Raw genomic sequence first — 20,407 nt, 5'->3', positions numbered from 1 at the left:
AAGTTTATATATAACCAAGTTATATTAACTTTTTATATTATAACTTTGTTATACAATAAACTTAAACTTATATTATAGCTTTATATAAATAACTAAGTTTAATATAACTTAAGTTTATAAGTTTATATTGGCTTTATATATTTTGTATTATACCTTTATAATTTATGTTTATTATAGCTTTATATAAACTCATATCAAGTTTTTTTAGATATTGTTAGCAAGACTTTGCAATAGAAATTTCCAGCATGATTAAATTATAGCTACTTTCTGGATAAAGTATATAAAGTATTTTCATTAAAAGATTTATTAAATAGTATACAATATAACTAATGTTGACAATTGTATGTTTCAGGTTGAGGTTTCAACTGCAGACTTCAAAGGCCAGGAAAACATCCAGAGTACAAAGGACAACAACCACCTGTAAAAGAAAAATAAAGTACATCAAACAGGGACACTCATTTTATTAACACTAACACATACAAATTACTACAAAAACCCCTAAGTCCCAATCTTTTAAGATTGGCTCAGCAAGGCCTACCCCTTACTTCCATTTTGAGGCAGGACTTGTTGGCCGAAACAGTGGAACACATCTTTTGTTTTAGTGCCCTCAACATGATGTACATAGGCTTCACAAGAAGCCTATGTACATCATGTTCCAGGCACTAAACCTCTAGATGTATCCACTCTTTCAGTGAACAAGCCCTGTAGTTATTAACAATGTTTGCACATTGTTAAGGGTCCCTACACCTAAGCAATTCTAGTCCATCTATTGGATGGGTAGTAGAGCAGGGCTCTGAAAAAGCCAAGCCAGGGAAATCTGCAGGACTGCCTGGTCCCCTTCTATGAAATGGGGTAGGATCAGTACAAACTGCATCAATCCCTGCAGGTGGTAACAGTAGGACTTTGGTACACATCTATAAATGGACTAGATAAAAAAGAAAGCAAGTTAATTATTTGATATAGCTAAAACATTTAATTCAACATACCAGTTTATTAGAATGTGCAGAGTAGAACAGCCACACTTCTTAAGCCAGTAAATTCCTAGATGCCATCATAATCTTCATTACCACCTGAAACATTTAACCAAATTAGCTTATAAATCTTGTATTACAAGTTGCTTTGCAAACTCAAATGGCTAATGTTCCTTATAATGTTAACATTTTATTCTCACTAATGCTAATCAAGCAAAAGATTTAGATATGGCTACTCAAATCATTTAAGTTTAACAAGTTTAAAGTAGAGAAAGATAATTTTTACTTTACATTATCTACATGCAACCACTGATGCCTTATTTTTCTATTTAAAATATTCACCAACACTTACCCCATTCTGAATGTCAAGCAATCAACACCTTCAAACTGTACGATGAACAGCTGGACTTCCCAATTCTTATTCTGAAAGAAAAAACCTATTTAAACTAGTTACATTAAAAAATATGAGGTACAGTTACTAGTCAATATTTATTTTCTCTTTTACCATTATTTTTTGTTGAACTTTTAATTATAAACAAATCCATGAGGTCAATTTACCTCCCTGTTGCAATTTGTTTACAATGTCATGGTACATCTGCAATCTTCTGACATTTGAACCCTCATCACAGCCCTTCTAGATTTGGTCATTTGATGCATCACACTATTGGGTGTGCAATTTATAGATGAAAAACTTTTAGCCAATTATTTAAGAACTAAGTAACTGAACAAAGTTAAGCAAACCAATTACCATTTAAATCAATATTTCTAAATACCCTCAATTCTTACATTGAATAAAATGTAAAGTGACCATTTTCAAATTTCTTTATGCTATTCAAAACAATTCCTGCAAGGACTAAACTTTTATTGTACCCACTTGTCAAGGCCTAGAACAGTTTTTATCCCCCATTTCCAGGCCCGTTCAATTTTTACCTAAATATTTAAATACTACTAATTATAGCAGTAAACTTAACTCTGTCAGAATGATAGAGGGCAAAAGTATCTTGGCAATTTCAGGCCTTTAGTCCCCCCACGAAGTAACCCATTACAGCTGACTTAACTCACAGGGGCATAGGGTGAAAAACTCAGCCCAGCATTTCTTGCCAGCACCCAGGATTCAACCTGGGACCACATCTCCAGTGTGCTGTCTGCTCAGCCCCTGTGCTACTTTCTGTAGCATACAAGGACCCTCCACAACCTGTCAATGAAACATTTAATATGGTTAATAAATTTTTTCCCCACAGCAATGTTTAAACTTAAATGTTTCCCTTTTTCAAAATACACTAATAAATTACCTACTTCCCCCACCCCATCTTTCATTTATTGATTCTAGAACAAAGCCCTTTTAAGTAACAATTTAAAACCTAGCCTACTGAAATCTGGTTTTCAATTATAATTTAAAGTTAGGATTCCCCCCTGCATCCCCCATATTGGTAATACAATTTATATAGCCAAAACATGTAATTCAACATACCAGCTCCATAGATGTGCCGACCAGAACAGCCACGCGCTGCTTTGATACCATTGTAATCTAGCAAAGCACCTGAAACATTTTACCAAATTAGCTTATAAATACACATTTTTACTTAAGTTTCTTTGCAAATTCATAATGGTAGTGTTCCTTTAAAAATCTGCTAAAATTTTAAGTTTTATTAATGCTAATCAAGCAAATAAAAAGGTAGGTATGGCTATTCAAGCTAAGTTTCTTTAGTACATTTAAGTGGAGAAAGATACTTAAGACATAATGCTACATTGTGTAACTACTATTTAATATAATGCAAATCTTTAATTTATTATTACTACCACACTCGCCCGATTCTGAATGTCGAGCAATCAACACCTTCAAACTCTAGGATGTTCTGGACTTCCTAATCTATAGTCTGAAAGAAAAAAACATTTAAACTTCAATTATATTACAATTAGATGAAGTACAGTTACCAGTTTTTTTTTTGTGTTTTAACTTTACTTTCAATTATGAAATTCTGTTACAAACATTTATATGAACAAATCCATGAGGGTTCAAACCAAGCCATTACGTCAGTAGACCTCCCAGTTGCAATTCTTTTACCATATCATGGCACAGTCGATTAAGGTGCATCTGCAATCCTCCAACATCCTAACCCTCATCACAGCCCTTTTAGATTTGTTCATTTGATGCATCACACCGTTTCATCTATAAATTTCAAACTTTTAACCAAACAATTAACTGAACACTGAAAGTTAAGAAGACTAAATATAAATAATTATAAATACTCTACTTAAGATTTTATTCTATTTAAAATTACAATTTTTATGCTACTCAAAGCAATTCCTGCAACTACACTGATATTGTACCCACTTGTCAAGGCCTAGAACTAGTTTTTATTTTCTCCATTTACAGGCCCCTTCATAATTTTATTACATAATTTTTTACTTTAATATTTAAAAACTAGCTATTAAACTAATTATCAATAAACTTACTTTGCCCTCTAATTCTGACAAAACCATGCTACTTTCAGCAATTTCTTTGTACTCGGTTCCTGATGTTAGAAGGACCCTTCACAGCCTGTCAATGGAACATTAAATATGATTATTAAATTTTTTTAGCACAGCAATTTGTTTTTAAAATTAAATATTCACCTTAAGACTACATTAATAAATAAGCTACTGTACTTCCACCCCCCCTTACCCCATCTTTTTTAAGTTACAGAACAAACCCCTTTTAAGTAAAAATTAAAAGCTACAAAAATTTTATTTTCAAATAAAATTTATAGTTAGGATTCCCCCCCCCCCATATTTTTACTACAATTTATATAGCTAACATGCAAGTCAACTTACCAGCTTCATAGATGTGCACATTAGAACAGCCACACTTTACCCAGTCACTACTTTGATACCATTGTAATCTTCATTAGAACCTGAAACAGGTAACCAAATTGGCTTGTAAATTCTGTATTGAGCTTATGCAAGTTGCTTTGCAAATTTACAATGGATAATGTTCCTTTAAAATCTACCAAAATGTTAATATTGTCAAATTCTCACTAATGCTAATCAAGCACAAAAATTAGTCTGTATTAAACAAATAGTTTGAGTAGTCATGAGTACATTAAAGTGGAGAAAGATACTTCAGACTTGTGGCAATTTTGACTTCACATCTACATGCAACCATCATTTACATGATCTTTAGCCATAATGCTACAGTGTTTAAAACCAATATTTAATACAATGCAAACATGTTTAATATTTACCACTTGCCTGATTCTGAATGTCAAACAATCAACACCTTCAAAGTCTAGGATGACGTTCTGGACTTCCAATCCATATTCTGAAAGAAAAAGCCTATTTAAACTTCAATTTTTTTTTTTAACAAACTAGCAGAACCTGGCCACAGCAACCTTCTGTCCCCCAGTCTTCCCCCCTCATCGTCTCTTCTGTCTTCCAACCATTCTCCATTTCCCTATCCCCTCATCCTTCCACCATTACCCCCTCCCTCTTCCCTTTGTCCTTCCCATTCTCTCACTTCCGTCCCCTCGCTATCCCCACCATTCCCAACTCCCTCGTCCAATGCCTTCCCATGTTGTGCGATTTTCCTGATCAGAAAACTTGGAACAATCAAGTGATCTGATGTTCATCACCAAAATATAAGTTAAAAATGAAATGAAAAAGTAACAAAAAAAGTACACGAAATGAACAGTATGGTAAACATTGCTCATTTCTAATGCAATTCACAAAATAAAGCAAAATTAATAATCTAAACTTATGAAAATTCAATTTATCAATGCAATCATATTTAAATTGAATTGTAACATCTAGTATAGCACGTGTTTCTCTTACATTCAACAGATGGCACTTGTTCAAGAAAAGCATAGTTTCTGCTTAGAACAGGATTTGTTCAAAGCATAGCTTTACCTATAACAGGTGTGGCATCTATATTTATACCTACAAAATGAATGTTATGGTAAACACAGCTCTATTGCCACAATGTCACAAAACACTTAAAATTTATTTAAGATTTAGATTTATTTAATTATATCAATGCAATCTGAAACATTGAAATGGAATTTGACAGTATAGTTAAATGTTATGTGCAACAGATGGTCCCCTTTTTCAAAAATACATTTTTTTACCTGTCACAGGGGTGGCATCTATATAGTAGGTATATGAAAAGATACCCATATTCGAATGTAACGTTGTGTCAGTTTCAAAGCAATCTGAAGAACTTGGGGAGATTACAGTGTGTGGCTCTTACATCCAACAGATGGCAATGTTAAAAAATAAACAAATTCCTCTAGTCACAGGTAAGGCATGTATATAGAAACATGCCTATTCGAATGCAACATGTCAAAACTTCAAAGTAATTGGTAAAGAGGTTTCAAAGATCGTCAAAATCACACTGAAAAACAATTTAAAAAAGTTTCTCTCGTCACAGACGTGACATCAATATAATATGTATATAAAAACCTACTCTGATGCAAATGTAACATTGAAATTTTAACAAAGCAATCTGAAGAACTATTGGATATTAGCAATTTTTAACAAATTTACATTTTTATTTATAGATAAGTACAGTTACTAGTCTATTTCTGTACCATCATTAGTTTTTACTTTCAGTTATGAACACAAGTTAAACATTTAGATGAACAAATCCATGAGGGTTCAAAGCTACTGCAGGAGCCATGAGTAAGTAATTATCAAAAGGCACCAAACCAGGAATGCAGGAGCTGTAAGGTCAGTAGGCCTCCCAGTTTAAGTTTGTCATGGCAGTCAATTATGGTACATCCACAATCTGACATTTGAACCCTCACAGCCCTTGTGGATTTATTTGACGCATCACTTGTGATTGTCTATAAATTGCACAAACTCAAATAATTTGCAACCAAACTAACCGAACACAAAACAAACCAATTAACACTTAAATTATAAATACCCTAAACATCAGATTTTATTCTATTTAAGAGTAAACACCCCACTTTACAAATTAAAATCCTTTTTATGCTATTCAAAGCAATTCTTCTAACTAAATTTTTGTACCCACTTGTCAAGGTCTAGAACTTATTTTCCTATTTCCAGGCCCCTTCACAATTTTACACAATTTTTACCTAAATATTTAAGAGCTACTCGTTAAACTAATCATCAGTAAACTTACTTTTGCCCTCTATTTCTGACATACAACATGCTACTTCCTGTAGCATCACTAGAGGCAATTTTTCTGTACGCTGTTCCTGAAGTTGTTTCGAAGGACCCTCCACAACCTGTCAATGGAACATTAAAGTTTGTTACTTTTTTGCACAGCTTTTTTTTTTAACTTTGCCATTTTAAAACTACACTAACAAATTTCCTACCTCCCCTCACCCCATCTTTCATTCATTTAAATTATAGAACAAAGTCCTTTGAAGTACACATTTTTTTTTGTAGCAAACATTTAATTTTCAAATTAAATCTTGTCAGGATTCCCCCCCTCCCCACATCCCATATTGTTACTACAATACACCATTAGTCTTTGGGAATATTATGCATCTCTAACATTGCAGGCAAACCAAGCTTTAGCTCTTAAGTTAATTATAAAAGGCAACAAAATGTCACAGTTCTTACATTCTTTTACACCCACTAGCATGTGTAGCATTTCAGGTAACTGTCCTACGTTCCCCAGAACACAACTGGGAATTTGAACCAATCATCACTTAAATGATTACCCAACAGTTCTCATAGTATACACACAAGAGATTTGTACAGTAGAATAATACATTTATACAACAAAGGATAGTTAAAAACTTACACCCAAGATATATGCTAAATCACAAACACTTGCTTTGGGATCAAAGGGATTTTCTATTTTAAGAAACAAAAACACACAGATCTAAATGTATTAACCAATTACTTGTTGCCACGTGTAAAGAGCTTAAACCATCACAAACCTCATTACGTAGAAGACCTACCATGACTATCTACAATATGGGCAATGACAATCTAACATGTTAGATTAACATTATTATCTTTCAACTTATAGCTTACGTACACCTACATTAAATATCCCAATATACATAAATTCGGGTACAGACTTCCTATAATGCCCGATACTTTAAAATTTATGTTGCCAACTATTACCAATAAGTAGGTTATAACTTATTTAAACTACCTTCAAATACAAACATTTGCTATAACAAAGTACCAAGATTAAAAAGCAATATAACCACCCATTCACCAAGTTAATCCTTATTTTAACAATGTACAATATTACAACTACACCAATATTTGCCAAAACATTTATTCAACTTTCAAAACTTCAATGCAACAGGAATCTATTTTATCACAATGTGGAGCAGTGATCATTCAATCCCATGCACCACACTAGTGCTTACAAACAACTACATTCAAGTAGGTTAAAAAAATAAACCTTGCATCGCCTTTTTACTCAAAAATCATCAACGGCCCATGACACCCATATAATTATAATCTAGTAACTAGTCAATTAGTCTCAAGACAGAGTGTCAAGAACATTAATACCCATTCCAAAACGGCCAAAAATTTTTTTACCCAAGAGCAACAGGTCTCATACCACGATTCATCACTATTTAAGGTAAGTGACTAACTTAAGGGACCATACTCGGTTATATGCTACCACAAAAATTTAATTTTGATACATTATAGGGGTCATTGCAGATTATGCTTCTCCACCCATCAAGTGGAAAAAATCTGAATTAACAACTTTGTACTTATTAAAACTTTCTATTATTAAACTTACAAATTATGCACTTAGTTACTTTAATATTCAAACTGCTGTAAGTATAACAGGCCATATTACCAAGTTTATGAAACATACAATAACAGCTCATTTCTACACATAATTACACCAAATACACAAGTATACAAATCCTCAAAATTACTACCATATAATCTTATATTACTGACCATGCAAGGAAAAGTTGCAAGAATCTAGTAACGATGCACTCTTCAATCTTTTATTTACCACTAATCTCACCCACTTAGTCTGACATTTAACAGCTGCTGTTATGTTTTGTGCAATGAACATTTTACCACAAACAATTTCTATTATGCAACATGCTAGCTCAATTTTTTTTTTTTACTAAATTACCAATAAGGACAAGTTACACATTTCCAGTTTTCCCATACAATGATTTACCCAAGATCCAGCTATGTACTTCATTGACAATGGAGTATATCGACTATACAGTACACACTATTCTCCACTATACAGGCTCAATCATTATAGTAGCCAGTCTCTTCTAACTAGCAAAATTAGTTTCTTTACCTGTAACAAAAAAAAAAATAAAAAACTTATACATCCTAGAGCCTTGGGTTACCTAGATATTAAAATTTTTAACCATTCCAACAGGTATGGTCTACACTGTTAATCAACTTTCTGGAAATAATTGCTACACTAGCAAATTCTACCATTCAAGATTGGGGACCATAATCAATTAAACTCTTAGCACACATTAACTGCACCACCGATTTTAATTATTGACAATTTACTTTACAATTTATACAATTGTGAACATGTTTCCTAACCATGCCTAGATACTATCTTATAAACTTTATTGTTTGGACCTATAAGGCACACATTCATCAATGCTACATTACAATAGGCACAGCCTACAACCTTTAAAATATTCTGATAAACAAATACCTAGAGGTTTTTTATGCAACTCAACTAAGGACCATACAAGCCTACACTACAGTTTCCAATTTCATTTACTCTAGTTAAACTAATTTTTTACAACTTTTCCAAGACCAAAGCTGGATAATGCACCTCGTATGCTGCCAATCTCTTGGTAAAGAGATTCAAAGATTACCAATATGAAAAACTTTGTAGCATTGACAATTAAAACTAGTTACACAATAGTAACAAAGAGACTTATTCAACTACATAAATTATCTTTCTGCAACTACCAAGCCAATTCTTTAATTTAAACCAAGTTTAACAGAACAAATAATTACCTACTTTGCCAAGTGAAACTATTTTTCAACATCTAAAAAGGTCTGCACAATTTTATACACTACCCTCAAAGAACAAGAATGGCAATCAAGTTGCTTACGACGTCAAGATATAATATTTAAGTATTATGGGAATAACTACAGCTTTCCCAAATATCATTTGCACGTACAATGAACTACAGTATGGATTATATAGGTAGTTTAACCTAGAAACTAAGCAAAGCCTTTTGGAACATGTAGACTATATAATATCCTAACCTACAGAGGCTTCAAATTCTGAAAGAAACTAAAAAATACCACAAAGTACACAAACCTACACTTTGCAACCTTTAGGACAATTATACAAGGACATTCAACATGGCAGAAGATTGTTACCAAAAACCATTTTGACCAAACTACATACTAGACGATAACCAAGTAACATAACTGGCTCCACTTTAGCGGGTCATCTGATAAACACAAACATTAAATTCACTATTATATCAGTATTCAACTTTATATACCAAAATATTCATGGATGTTAAGCAGGTGTACAGGATGAATCAAGATATACCATAAGGGATACAAGTTGAAAAGCCAAAAAATTTAACACAGGTGTGGATATTTAAATGCAAAGTTAACCCTTAAACCACATCATTTGACAATTTAACAAGTTTTAAAACTATTTTTGCATAATCAACTAGGCAAGGGCTCCAACTGTCTAAATGATTAGAGCATAACTTTCAAAAGTTTCTAAATTATTAAATTAATAATTAAAATTATTAATTCTAATATAATTCTATATAATAATTCTAATTTATTCTAAATTATAATTTAATATTCAGAACTTTAAATTTTCAATTCAGAATATAAAATGAATTATTATTTTAACATTCTCAGAACATATCAAGTTAGAATATAGGTTCAGTATATTTTCTGTAAAAAAAAATAGTCAATAGGGCATTTGAATTGTGGCAATTTTAGACTAAAAAATTACAACTCCAAATTTATAAAACTTAAGAAAAATCCAGTCCGATGGAATTTTATAACAGACAGCATAGCACAATCAAAATAGTGATAATCGGAAAACTCAAACACGAAACCGAAACCAGAGATAATTGAAGTTATGTAATTATAGAACACTAATTTAACCATGTTTTAATAAACATTCATACTCTAATGTGAGAGTTCTAGGTCAATGTGTTTAAATTTAAAGTCTAGAAAAAAAAATAAAAACCCGGGATAATTCTGATTTAGGGGATATCTTTAGGGTATACTTTATACAAGTGAAAAAGCCCTAATGGTCTAATCAAACTAACCTAAAGAGAATACCTGCAGTTTTAAAGCAGAAAAAGAAGTTGCCAAAAATATTAAGTCCAAAGTTTTGATAGATTTATTTGTTTACCAATTTCATTCTATCCACAGTTATGAAAAAATGTATTTAAGGATGTAAAGGTTACAACAAAAACTAAAAAATTTCCATAAAAAAAATAAATTTTTGGAACAATATGAAAGTAACATTAACATTGTCCAATGTATTTATGGTGTATGATTATTATTTGTGCCATGTATTACTTTATGATAAGGGGCCTCGTAGCCTGGTGGATAGCGCGCAGGACTCGTAATTCTGTGGCGCGGGTTCGATTCCCGCACGAGGGAGAAACAAATGGGCAAAGTTTCTTTCACCCTGAATGCCCCTGTTACCTAACAGTAAATAGGTACCTGGGAGTTAGTCAGCTGTCACGGGCTGCTTCCTGGGGGTGGAGGCCTGGTCGAGGACCGGGCCGCGGGACACTAAAAAAAAAAAAGCCCCGAAATCATCTCAAGATGACGTCTCAAGATATGATAAAGGCCCCAACTGCATATCCACTTTGTGGACACTACTATTCTTCGTGTCTAGAACAGATGCTTGCATCTATTACTGCATAATCAGTTTTGGTTATTAGAAGCTGTTCATAAAATTTTTACCAAAATTACTTAAAATCAATTTCCAAAAATATGAAAGTTTCACAACACTTTCGCCAATAAGTTGGAGATTTAACATTGACGTTATTTACACAATTCAAATATTTTTTACTACTGTTCCCTATATTTGCAGTAATATGCACAGTTTAAGGGTCAGGGGAACTTTCCATGAAATGTGCCTCTACTTTCAATACTTTTCTAGATTGGATTTTTTGCAAATGTTGCTCCCATTTATACAGGCCACAAATAGCACAAAACTACCATCAAATCCAGTAGACTTTATATCTGTAAAGTTAGATTCATTCACCATTTACAGGAATTTTAAAGTAGTAGGGCCCCCACCCCCCAAAGAAAATTTAAATACTGAAAATAAGGCTGTCATGTAAACTTTACTTTCCAAATTAACCAGTCAACATCAAAAGGACTAAACATTGATTTTTTGAAGCTTTTCACAACCTACCACATGACTTGCCAGGAAACAAAACATTAAATAACCATTACAATGAATAAAGAACCTAGTTGAAACAGCAGTGAAAGGATCTAAAATTACTAAACATGTCAGGAGAGAACCCAATAATCTATTTTTTGGCCCGACTGTCATAAGGATATTATGACTTGTTTGAGTAAAGTGAAGGCTACGAGACCTTATAAGAAACACACGAACAAGTAGTTTGAAGACTGGCAAGTTACTTTAAAACTGAAGCATATGTGCAGCATAATCCATAAATGCCAAAATATTACCTTGCAGTAGATCGATAAGGACCAAGTCAGTCCTTGAATCAAAATTGCACAAGTAGGAGCTACAGTTTTTTTTTTTTTTTTTTTTTTTAAACTAGTTATACAACCTTATTAATCTCATTCACCCAACTAATACCAAAGCATGGACACTTTCTAATTTTCTGCTTTAGAAGATATTTAATCCCAGCCAATAATTCATTCTTTAACAAAACTATGCTGCTGTTTAAGATAAAGCTTTTCAAGCTATGGGAAAGTAAAAGAGGGAGGGGAACTGAAACTGCCAGGGAAGGGGAAGTGTGATTAAGATTCTGTACCTTTAACATGTTAGTGTAGAAGGTCTCCCACAGGATCTGGGCCTTGTCCACTCTGATGTTGCCCAAAGTTGGTGCCAGCTGCTGGTTAGAAAGGGTGCCATACGCTACTTCAGGCAACTATTTCACTCTTCGCCACAGATCACATCAGCTCAGGACCTCATTACCAAGTTGGGAGGCAATTTAAGACTAGCCAGTCAACGCCCTGGGCTGGAGAGCTGCAGCAGCCGAAGGAGAATTTACCACCTGCAAATTTATTTATTTATTTATTTATGCATATACAAGAATGTACACAAGGAATGCGAGGATACAAATACTGTATGGTAATTACAGTCTTGTAAAGCCAATAGACGTTATTTACACAATTCAAATATTTTTGACTACCGTTCTCTATATTTGCAGCAATATGCACGCGCAGCGTTTCGGGCAGGTCCTTAATCTAAGAAAATTTTAAAGAGGTAAATACTTGCAAAATTTATAGACAAAAATTATAACATTACATGAAATGAAAAAAAAAGACTAGAGAAAATTGTAGGTACAGTATATTAAAGCACATAGGTAGCCAAGATTGATTGCAATGACAGCTTGAATGGTAGTTGACAAAAATTGGTAGTCACAATACAGCATATGGCTAGCACAAAAGACAGCAATGAACACAATAAGGTTGTTTGATATTACATAAAAATTAGGAGATTGGGCAACACTAGGTACAGAGCAAATTTAAAGCTCAGTGTAGGAAACTAAGATGAAGTTAGGTACTTTTTGGTTTTGCTTTTAAATAAGGCAAAAGTTCGTTTTTCAATTCACTAGGGAGCGAGTTCCATAGACTAGGTCCCTTAATTTGCATAGAGTGTTTACACAGATTACGTTTGACCCTGGGGATATCAAAGATATTTATTTCTGGTGTGGTGATAATGGGTCCTATTACATCTGTCCAGGGAGAGTTTCAGAGCATGGTTTGCATTTAAGAACAGGGTTTTGTAAATGTAGTTGACAAAGTGTGTGGAGGGAGTTAATATTTAGCAAGTTTAGGGATTTAAACAAGGGAGCCGAGTGTTGTCTGAAAGCAGAGTTAGTTATTATTCTGATAGATTTTTGCTGTGTGATGGGCTTAAGGTGGTTTGCAGTGGGAGAACCCCCCCATGCACAGATACCATAATTAAGATAGGGGTAGATTAGTGCACAATATAGTGAGAGGAGAGCAGAGTTAGGAACATAATATCCTATTTTGGAGAGTATACCAACTGTCTTAGACTTTCTTAGTTATGTGTTGAATGTGGGTGTTGAAGTCGAGTCTTGTTTAGGAATAGGCCAAGAAACTTTCCATCATTTTTATTACTGATGTTAATGTTGTCTATCTGTAGCTGAATTGCATTTGATGATTTGCTTCCAAATAAGATGTAGCAAGTCTTTTCGATGTTTAATGTTAGTTTGTTCATCGACATCCATAAGTGGACTTTTTTAATTCATTATTCACAACATTTAGTGTATGTGGGTTGAGGTTTGAATAGATAAGGGTAGTATCGTCAGCAAACAATATAGGTTTGAGAATATTAGAGACATTAGGCAGATCGTTTATATATATAAGAAATGGAAGAGGTCCTAAGATGCTGCCCTGTGGCACTCCAACGGTAATTAGTAGAGTGGAAGAAGTTGTATCATTGATGGTTACATATTGGTGTCTGTCACTAAGATAGGATCGGATGTAGTCAAGGGCAAGGCCTCGGATTCCATAATGCTGGAGTTTAAGTAAGAGGTAGTTGTGATTAACAGTATCAAAGGCTTTTCTTAGGTCAATGAAGAGTCCAATCGGAAACTTTTTTGTCAAGGGCCGAGTAGATAACGTCAAGGAGACTAATGATTGCATCGTTGGTGCTCTTTTGGGACCGGAAGCCAAACTGGCAGGGGCTGAGTATGTCTAATTTTATGAGGTAGGAATAGAGCTGTTTGTAAATAATTTTTTCAAATATTTGATAGAATGGGTAGATTTGATATTGGTCTATAATTGTTTATGTCCGCCGGATTGCCTCCTTTATGGACTGGCGTTACTCTTGCTTTTTTGAGGATATCAGGGAAGGTGTGACTATAGATTTGTTGAACAGTAGTGCTATGGGTGGGGCAAGGGAGGCTCTTACACAATGGACAATACAATTTAAAGGAAAAAAAGAAAATGCATAATGAATTAAGAATATTTAGAGTAAATTTATGCAGGACACCAAGGAAGACTTACTTAAAAAGACCCTTAAGAACAGTCAGTTTTTAATTGGGCAGCAGAAGGCAATGTTTTTAATGTTAATTTCAGGTACTGTACCTAGTAGTGTATGGTAATAAGGTCTTTACTACAGGACAATCTACCCATAGTAGGAAAGCAACAAGTATGAAGATATACAAACATGATTTTTAAACATTAACTAAACAATTATGATAGCATGCCAAAAAGATTTCTACATACTGTACCTCAAATCCAGGGATACCACCACTATGCTCATAACATTCAAGCACTTTCCTGTCCCACGTGTATATTTTTCCCTAAAGAAAGCTAGAAGAATGAATACAAGCCTTTTCTACTCCCTTTTTCAAGCCAAACAAGGCTTGAAAATTACAGGCTGTATGCCTGTAAATCAAAATTATGTGCATGATAGAACCAACAGCCCCATAGCTAAATGGGTACAGCACAAATCCAAACAAGGAACCAGCCTACAAAAATCAAATGGCTAATAAGTGACCCATGGAATGCCACTTATTTATGACGATTAAGCCACCCAAGAGTTGGCATTGACATTAATATTCCATAAATTGCATGCCAGCCCTACTAAATTTTAACTACCCATAAGCAGTGGTGCCAGCCAATATTGGCAGAAGCCATGCCCAATACTAACATTTCACTGCTAAAAGTCTTTTCACCCTTTACAACCATATTCTACAACAGGATTTGACAAGAGGCAAAACATTTTATATAACTAGAATTATTAGGTCCTAATGTGATACAGGACCATCTTTTCAGTAGATGATTACACTTATTGAGAGAGCCAGTTTCATCAATTTTTGGAGGACAAGAACAGGAAATTAAAATGTGAAGCACGGGCTGCTGTAATCTAATCTATCAAGATTAAAGCTTTGGTATGGCAAGGCACCACCTATTTAACTTTTCAGTTAACCGACTAACTTTCACAACTGGTTTTCAGTAATTTTCACACATTAACTTTGGTCAATAGCCATACTGGCTTTTGATTAAAACTTTAGGCCTAAGCATGTTAGAACAATTAAGGTAACTACAGAAGGCTGTTTGACCATATGAGGTAACTACAGTATATCCGTCTCATTCATATACTGTACACTTAACCTATGCACTAATGATTTAATAAACGTGGTATATGGAGACAAACCAGCCCTTTGCAATTTTTTAGCACCTTGGCAAACATTTCTTCGTCTGAAGTTTTATTTAAATTAAAGACCAATCCTTCCTGGTAACTGCTGAACTACTAACTACCCGTCTTCCCACCAACAGACTTGTTCAGGCAAAGGCATAATGTCAAGTTACCATTTACTAAATATATAGATTATTAACAAAAAAATTCGGTACTTTTCAGTTACCCGACCTTAGTTTTAAGTGGACCACATCTTAGATATAACCAAGATTTGTTTTTTGATTCTCCACAATTAACAAGGACACTTCAATACTCCTCCTGCACGTTAAGGGGTAATTAAGGGGCCGCCCTCTAACTTTTTAAACACTCACCAGAGAACACCGCTTTTTAATGTGGACGCTCCCAAGACTTTCCTCCCATACGTATAAACTTATGAAACATCCTACCCGTCGAAGCCGTACTATTAAAACGGTTTTAAGAAGATTGACAAGACGCCGGCTTCCTATCCCCGTAAAGGCCTCTAGGGTTACTGGCCCTCTAATCAATTCACTTTGAAACCACACGTAGCTTACACAAGTAATTTATTGTTTCCTATACAAATCCTCCCCCCCCCCTCTCTATTATATCTTCAAGTAAAACCCAAAACATATTAACTTAACTATTATAACTTATAACTAACCCAACCTAAAATTAACACAGATGACTTAGAAAGACGCACCTAAATATGAAAACAATACTCAACTTACCCGCTGGTCAACCGCACTGGTCTATACGTCTTCTTCGAACACTGGTTAAAGAGTTACTGCTGACCTCTGCCCGCAACAAGCCACAAATCACCTACGTTGTCTAGAATCATATATAGAATAGCAACTGACCATAACACCCGTGCTCTCTCACGTGATCATCGAATAACGTGGGGGTAAACTGGTAGTACTGCTGTCAAAACATAGATGGCGTACACCCAAATGGTCATGCCGATGGACTCCCCTAGTTGTGCTTACGGAAATGAGCTTCGACTATTTGCTCCCGCCCCCCTCAGCTGTTAATTAATTGGTGTACAGGCTCCTGAACCTGAGGACCAGTAACACTTTAGTGCTAGTAGTTATATAAGAATTAAGGTAACTGCAGAAGGTCTATTGGCCCATACGAGGCAGCTCCTATTTATAACCACCCAATCCCACTCATATACATGTCAAATTCAAATGTTTATTCAGGAAAAATACATACATAGATGATGTTGGATTTATAGATAGAGCTAGTACATACAATACCTAAAGCCACTATTACGTATTGTCCAGCCCCACGCTTTAAACAATCAAGGGACCCCACCTCCACGTTACGTGGTAATTGGTTCCACAAATCAACAATCCTGTTACCGAACCAGTAAACATCTCTATAATGTCACCCCTAACTCTTCGCCTTTCCAGCGAATGTAATTTAAGCTTTGTCAATCTTTCTTCATATGAGAGGTTCCTAATTTGCGGGATTAACTTTGTCATCCTATGCTGGACGTATTCTAGTGAATTTGTATCCATTCTATAGTATGGCGACCAAAACTGAACTGCATAATCTAAATGGGGCCTAACCAGAGCAAGAAATAACTGAAGAACAACACCAGGTGTCTTATTAGTAATGCTTCGATTAATATATCCCAGTGTCCTATTTGCCTTATTACGAACATTTTTGCATTGATTTTTTTGGTTTTAAATTTTTACTAATCATAACTCAGATCCCTTTTGCAATCCGACTTCGCAATCTCAACACCATCTATCTTGAGATGATTTTGATTTTGAGATGATTTCGGGGCTTTAGTGTGGCCCATACGAGGCCCGGTCCTCGACCAGGCCTCCACCCCCAAGAAGCAGCCCGTGACAGCTGACTAACACCCAGGTACCTATTTTACTGCTAGGTAATAGGGGCATAGGGTGAAAGAAACTCTGCCCCATTGTTTCTCGCCGGCGCCTGGGATCGAACCCAGGACCACAGGATCACAAGTCCAGCGTGCTGTCCGCTCGGCCGACCGGCTCCCTTAAATCTAGCTCATATTTTGTAACCGTAACATCATTACCTAGCCTTAAAATCTTACAATTGCCAGCATTAAACTGCATCTGCCAATCTTTTGACCATTTCAAAACCCTATTAAGATCGTCTTGAAGTGATAGCAAGTCTATGTCTGTGTTTATTTTCCTCTCGAGTTTCATATAATGTATGTATAAAAAATTCAACAAAGTTACAGCAATCGCGGAAAGATCTTACTACCATACAGAATGTCTGTGACTACAGGAGGATTGGCAAGTACGTAAAGGGAAAGATCAACCTTTGAGGATCACCCTAAACGGTACAAAACAGATGGAAGAAGTACCAAGGAATGCTAGAAAATTATAAAGTGATGAGGAAAGGGACATTATGGTCGTTAAGACAAAATATTTCAAAAGAAGACATAGAAGCTGAAACTGAACCTCGCCGAGGCAAAACGTCTAAATTAGGACAGGAATGAAAAAGAAATCAATTCTTTTTTTTCTACAAAGTAATAAGGGTAGGCAGACCAGTAAAATGATACAAAAAGGCAAACCAACAAAATCGCTAGAGAAAGGGGGGAGTGAAGAATAAGGAGAGGGGGAACGTGTTCCTGAAAATTGCATACACCAACATAGATGGAGTGAGATCAAAGATACTGGAGTTAAGTGATGTAATACAGCTGCAGACGCCAGACATTGTTGCACTCATTCACCATCTGGTCACCACTTGGTCCGGGAGACATCTCCCGTCACGCAGGGTGCAGTCGCACCTCCACAGATCTCCAGTATCATCTATTGATACTGGTGATGGCTCAAAAGGGCCACCACTTACGAGCTATTCATGCCTGTGCCACCTTTTGGGTGGCTTCATCTTCATCTTAAACACATTCACAAGGGAGACATCTCCCGTCATGCAGGGTGCATTCGCACCTCCACAGATCTCCAGTATCAGCTCCTGATACTGGTAATGGCTTAAAATGGCCACCATTAACGGGCTATTTATGCCCGTGCCACCTTTTGGGTGGCTTCATCTTCATCTTAACACATTCACAAGGGAGACATCTCCCGTCATGCAGGGTGCATTCGCACCTCCACAGATCTCCAGTATCAGCTCTTGATACTGGTAATGGCTTAAAATGGCCACCACTTACGGGCTATTTATGCCCGTGCCACCTTTTGGGTTGCTTCATCTTCATCTTAACACATTCATAAGGGAGACATCTCCCGTCATGCAGGGTGCATTCGCACCCCCACAGATCTCCAGTATCAGCTCTTGATACTGGTAATGGCTTAAAAGGGTCACCACTTACGGGCTATTTATGCCCGTGCCACCTTTTGGGTTGCTTCATCTTCATCTTAACACATTCATAAGGGAGACATCTCCCGTCATGCAGGGTGCATTCGCACCCCCACAGATCTCCAGTATCAGCTCTTGATACTGGTAATGGCTTAAAAGGGCCACCACTTACGGGCTATTCATGCTCGTGCCACCTTTTGGGTGGCTTAATCTTCTTCAATCAATCAATCTTATTGGGATAATCTACTCGCTACAGTATAGACCAACACTATTGTTCTATGAAGTCGATTTAACTTCCAGACATGTATTTTTCAATAAGTCTTAAATATTTTCTGGCTAGTTATGTTAGATATTATTAGAAATACGTATTCTACTTGTTAATATAATAAACTAAATTTGCGATCATTTAAGAAGAGAAGTGCGACGACTGGATCACTGTGTACAGAAGGTTGATATGCCAACAAACACTTTCCAGACAACACAATATCTTGGATAAGTCGCTCCACAACATTGACACCTGGACCGTTGACTTCCTATGAGGCCACATATTTACTTATTTCATAATGGAAGTATATTATTTTATAGTAAATATATGTTTTCTCGTGTTCTGCATTAAGCACCAACATTATAGTGAATAAATATACCATATTTCCTCATTATTTAAGTAATGCTAGGAGGCTTTGAGTAGCTTTGGGTCATTAGGTGAACAGAATCTCCAATAGATGGGGCGAGAGTCGCGTTATCTCTCGCCCGAGCGAGAGTCGAAACTTATTTTAGAATTGATATATCTTTGTCCTCCAACAAGATATATTTCCTTTGGTGCACTCACAATAACGAGCATATCTGTGTCTTTCTGAAGGCATATAATATTTTAGGTTTTATAAGCGTATCTTTGTTAATTACACACTATAGTGGCAAGTGCGTAGGCTTCTGCATTCCATGACCGACAAGCTACTGAATGCCACTATAAAAACGTATGTATCTTCACTTGAGCTTTATATATGTCTATGTTAAAGTATTTAAAATGAAGCTTATATTTCTATCTTTCTTGAGACATATAAAACATATGTGTTTATTAATGAATTTACGTGAAATAAGCATTGTTCTGAGAGAGAGTTGCTCTGTCGATCAGTCTGTGCGGGGTCGGAGCTCGGCGATTATTAAAACACATGTTTCTTCATTAGAACTTTATATATATCTATGGTAAAGTATTTAAAATGAAGCTTATATTTCTATCTTTCTCAACACATATAAAAACATTTGCGTTTATTATCGAATTTACGCGAAATAAGCATTGTTCTGAGAGAGAGTTACTCCGTTGCTCGATCTGTGCGGGATCGGAGCTCGCCGATTAGAAAAATACACGTATCTTCGCTTTAAATACAAATATGCCCATGGTAAGGCATTTAAAATGAAGATTATGTTTCTATCTTTCTTGAGACGTATAAAAATCTTACGTTTATTAACGATTCTGCGTGAAATAAGCATTGTTCTGAGATGAATATTGCGGATTTCCGGCTCTACGACCGATGAAAAATGCAACTTTTATACAACTACAAATATCTTTAGTTTTACTTTAAATTTTGTCCTGAAAGAGTTTTCATATATAGATCCAGTTTCTGCCGTTCTTCTGACATAAAAAGACCTTTGGTTTAATAAGTTATTAAGATGTTTTCAACAATATTACTAAGGCGTTCACCGATTCTAACATGGGCGACCCTTTTGGAAACGCAACACATTTATTTTATTTATTTATTTATTTATTTATATGTATACAAGAAGGTACATTGGGTTTGTACATTGGCTTCTTTGTTGGATCAGGGGTTAC

At 35.3% G+C, this 20,407-nt stretch overlaps 1 protein-coding gene and 1 long non-coding RNA gene across 10 annotated transcripts in view; one reads left to right on the top strand and one right to left on the bottom strand.

Moving 5' to 3' along the window:
• Nucleotides 1-450, top strand: part of LOC123773773 (uncharacterized) — a 47,985-nt gene extending 47,535 nt beyond the window's left edge. Inside the window, exon 4 of the long non-coding RNA XR_006774874.2 lies at nt 353-450. This is a non-coding gene — a long non-coding RNA (uncharacterized lncRNA). The remainder of the gene's footprint in view (nt 1-352) is intronic.
• On the bottom strand, nt 289-16,158 carry LOC123773772 (uncharacterized). Of its 9 annotated transcripts, none has more exons than XR_011224388.1 (12): nt 16,011-16,158; nt 11,900-12,142; nt 6,094-6,199; nt 4,196-4,272; nt 3,786-3,865; nt 3,429-3,513; nt 2,962-3,141; nt 2,443-2,848; nt 2,034-2,166; nt 1,324-1,394; nt 987-1,070; nt 289-418 (listed from the first exon to the last, which is right to left on the bottom strand). XR_011224388.1 is itself a non-coding variant. In XM_069312309.1 (11 exons), exons 2-5 carry the CDS (start codon nt 11,906-11,908, stop codon nt 3,833-3,835), a joined length of 225 nt encoding a protein of 74 aa, XP_069168410.1. In that variant the 5' UTR covers nt 11,909-12,142; nt 16,011-16,156; the 3' UTR covers nt 289-418; nt 987-1,070; nt 1,324-1,394; nt 2,034-2,166; nt 2,443-2,848; nt 3,429-3,513; nt 3,786-3,832. The 9 variants fall into 9 exon arrangements, 1 of the variants encoding a protein (XP_069168410.1); XR_006774873.2 differs by having other exon boundaries at nt 2,443-2,511; XR_011224390.1 differs by lacking the exon at nt 2,962-3,141 and having other exon boundaries at nt 2,443-2,511; nt 2,772-2,848; nt 16,011-16,157.
• Nucleotides 16,159-20,407: the final 4,249 nt, after the last annotated feature.

This window comes from Procambarus clarkii, chromosome 72, assembly GCF_040958095.1.
Source record: "Procambarus clarkii isolate CNS0578487 chromosome 72, FALCON_Pclarkii_2.0, whole genome shotgun sequence".
Classification (NCBI taxonomy): domain Eukaryota; kingdom Metazoa; phylum Arthropoda; class Malacostraca; order Decapoda; family Cambaridae; genus Procambarus; species Procambarus clarkii.
Note: the sequence above shows the minus strand (reverse complement) of the source record. Positions and strands in the feature narration are given on the sequence as shown.

Excerpts from the sequence above, each read along its gene's own strand:
- LOC123773772 (XM_069312309.1), bottom strand. Across the intron at positions 4,273-6,093 it reads GTCAGAAATAGAGGGCAAAA|AATATGGATTGGAAGTCCAG; the intron begins GTAAGTTTACTG and ends TTTTTCTTTCAG. Across the intron at positions 3,866-4,195 it reads CATTCAGAATCAGGCAAGTG|GTTCTAATGAAGATTACAAT; the intron begins GTAAATATTAAA and ends TACCTGTTTCAG.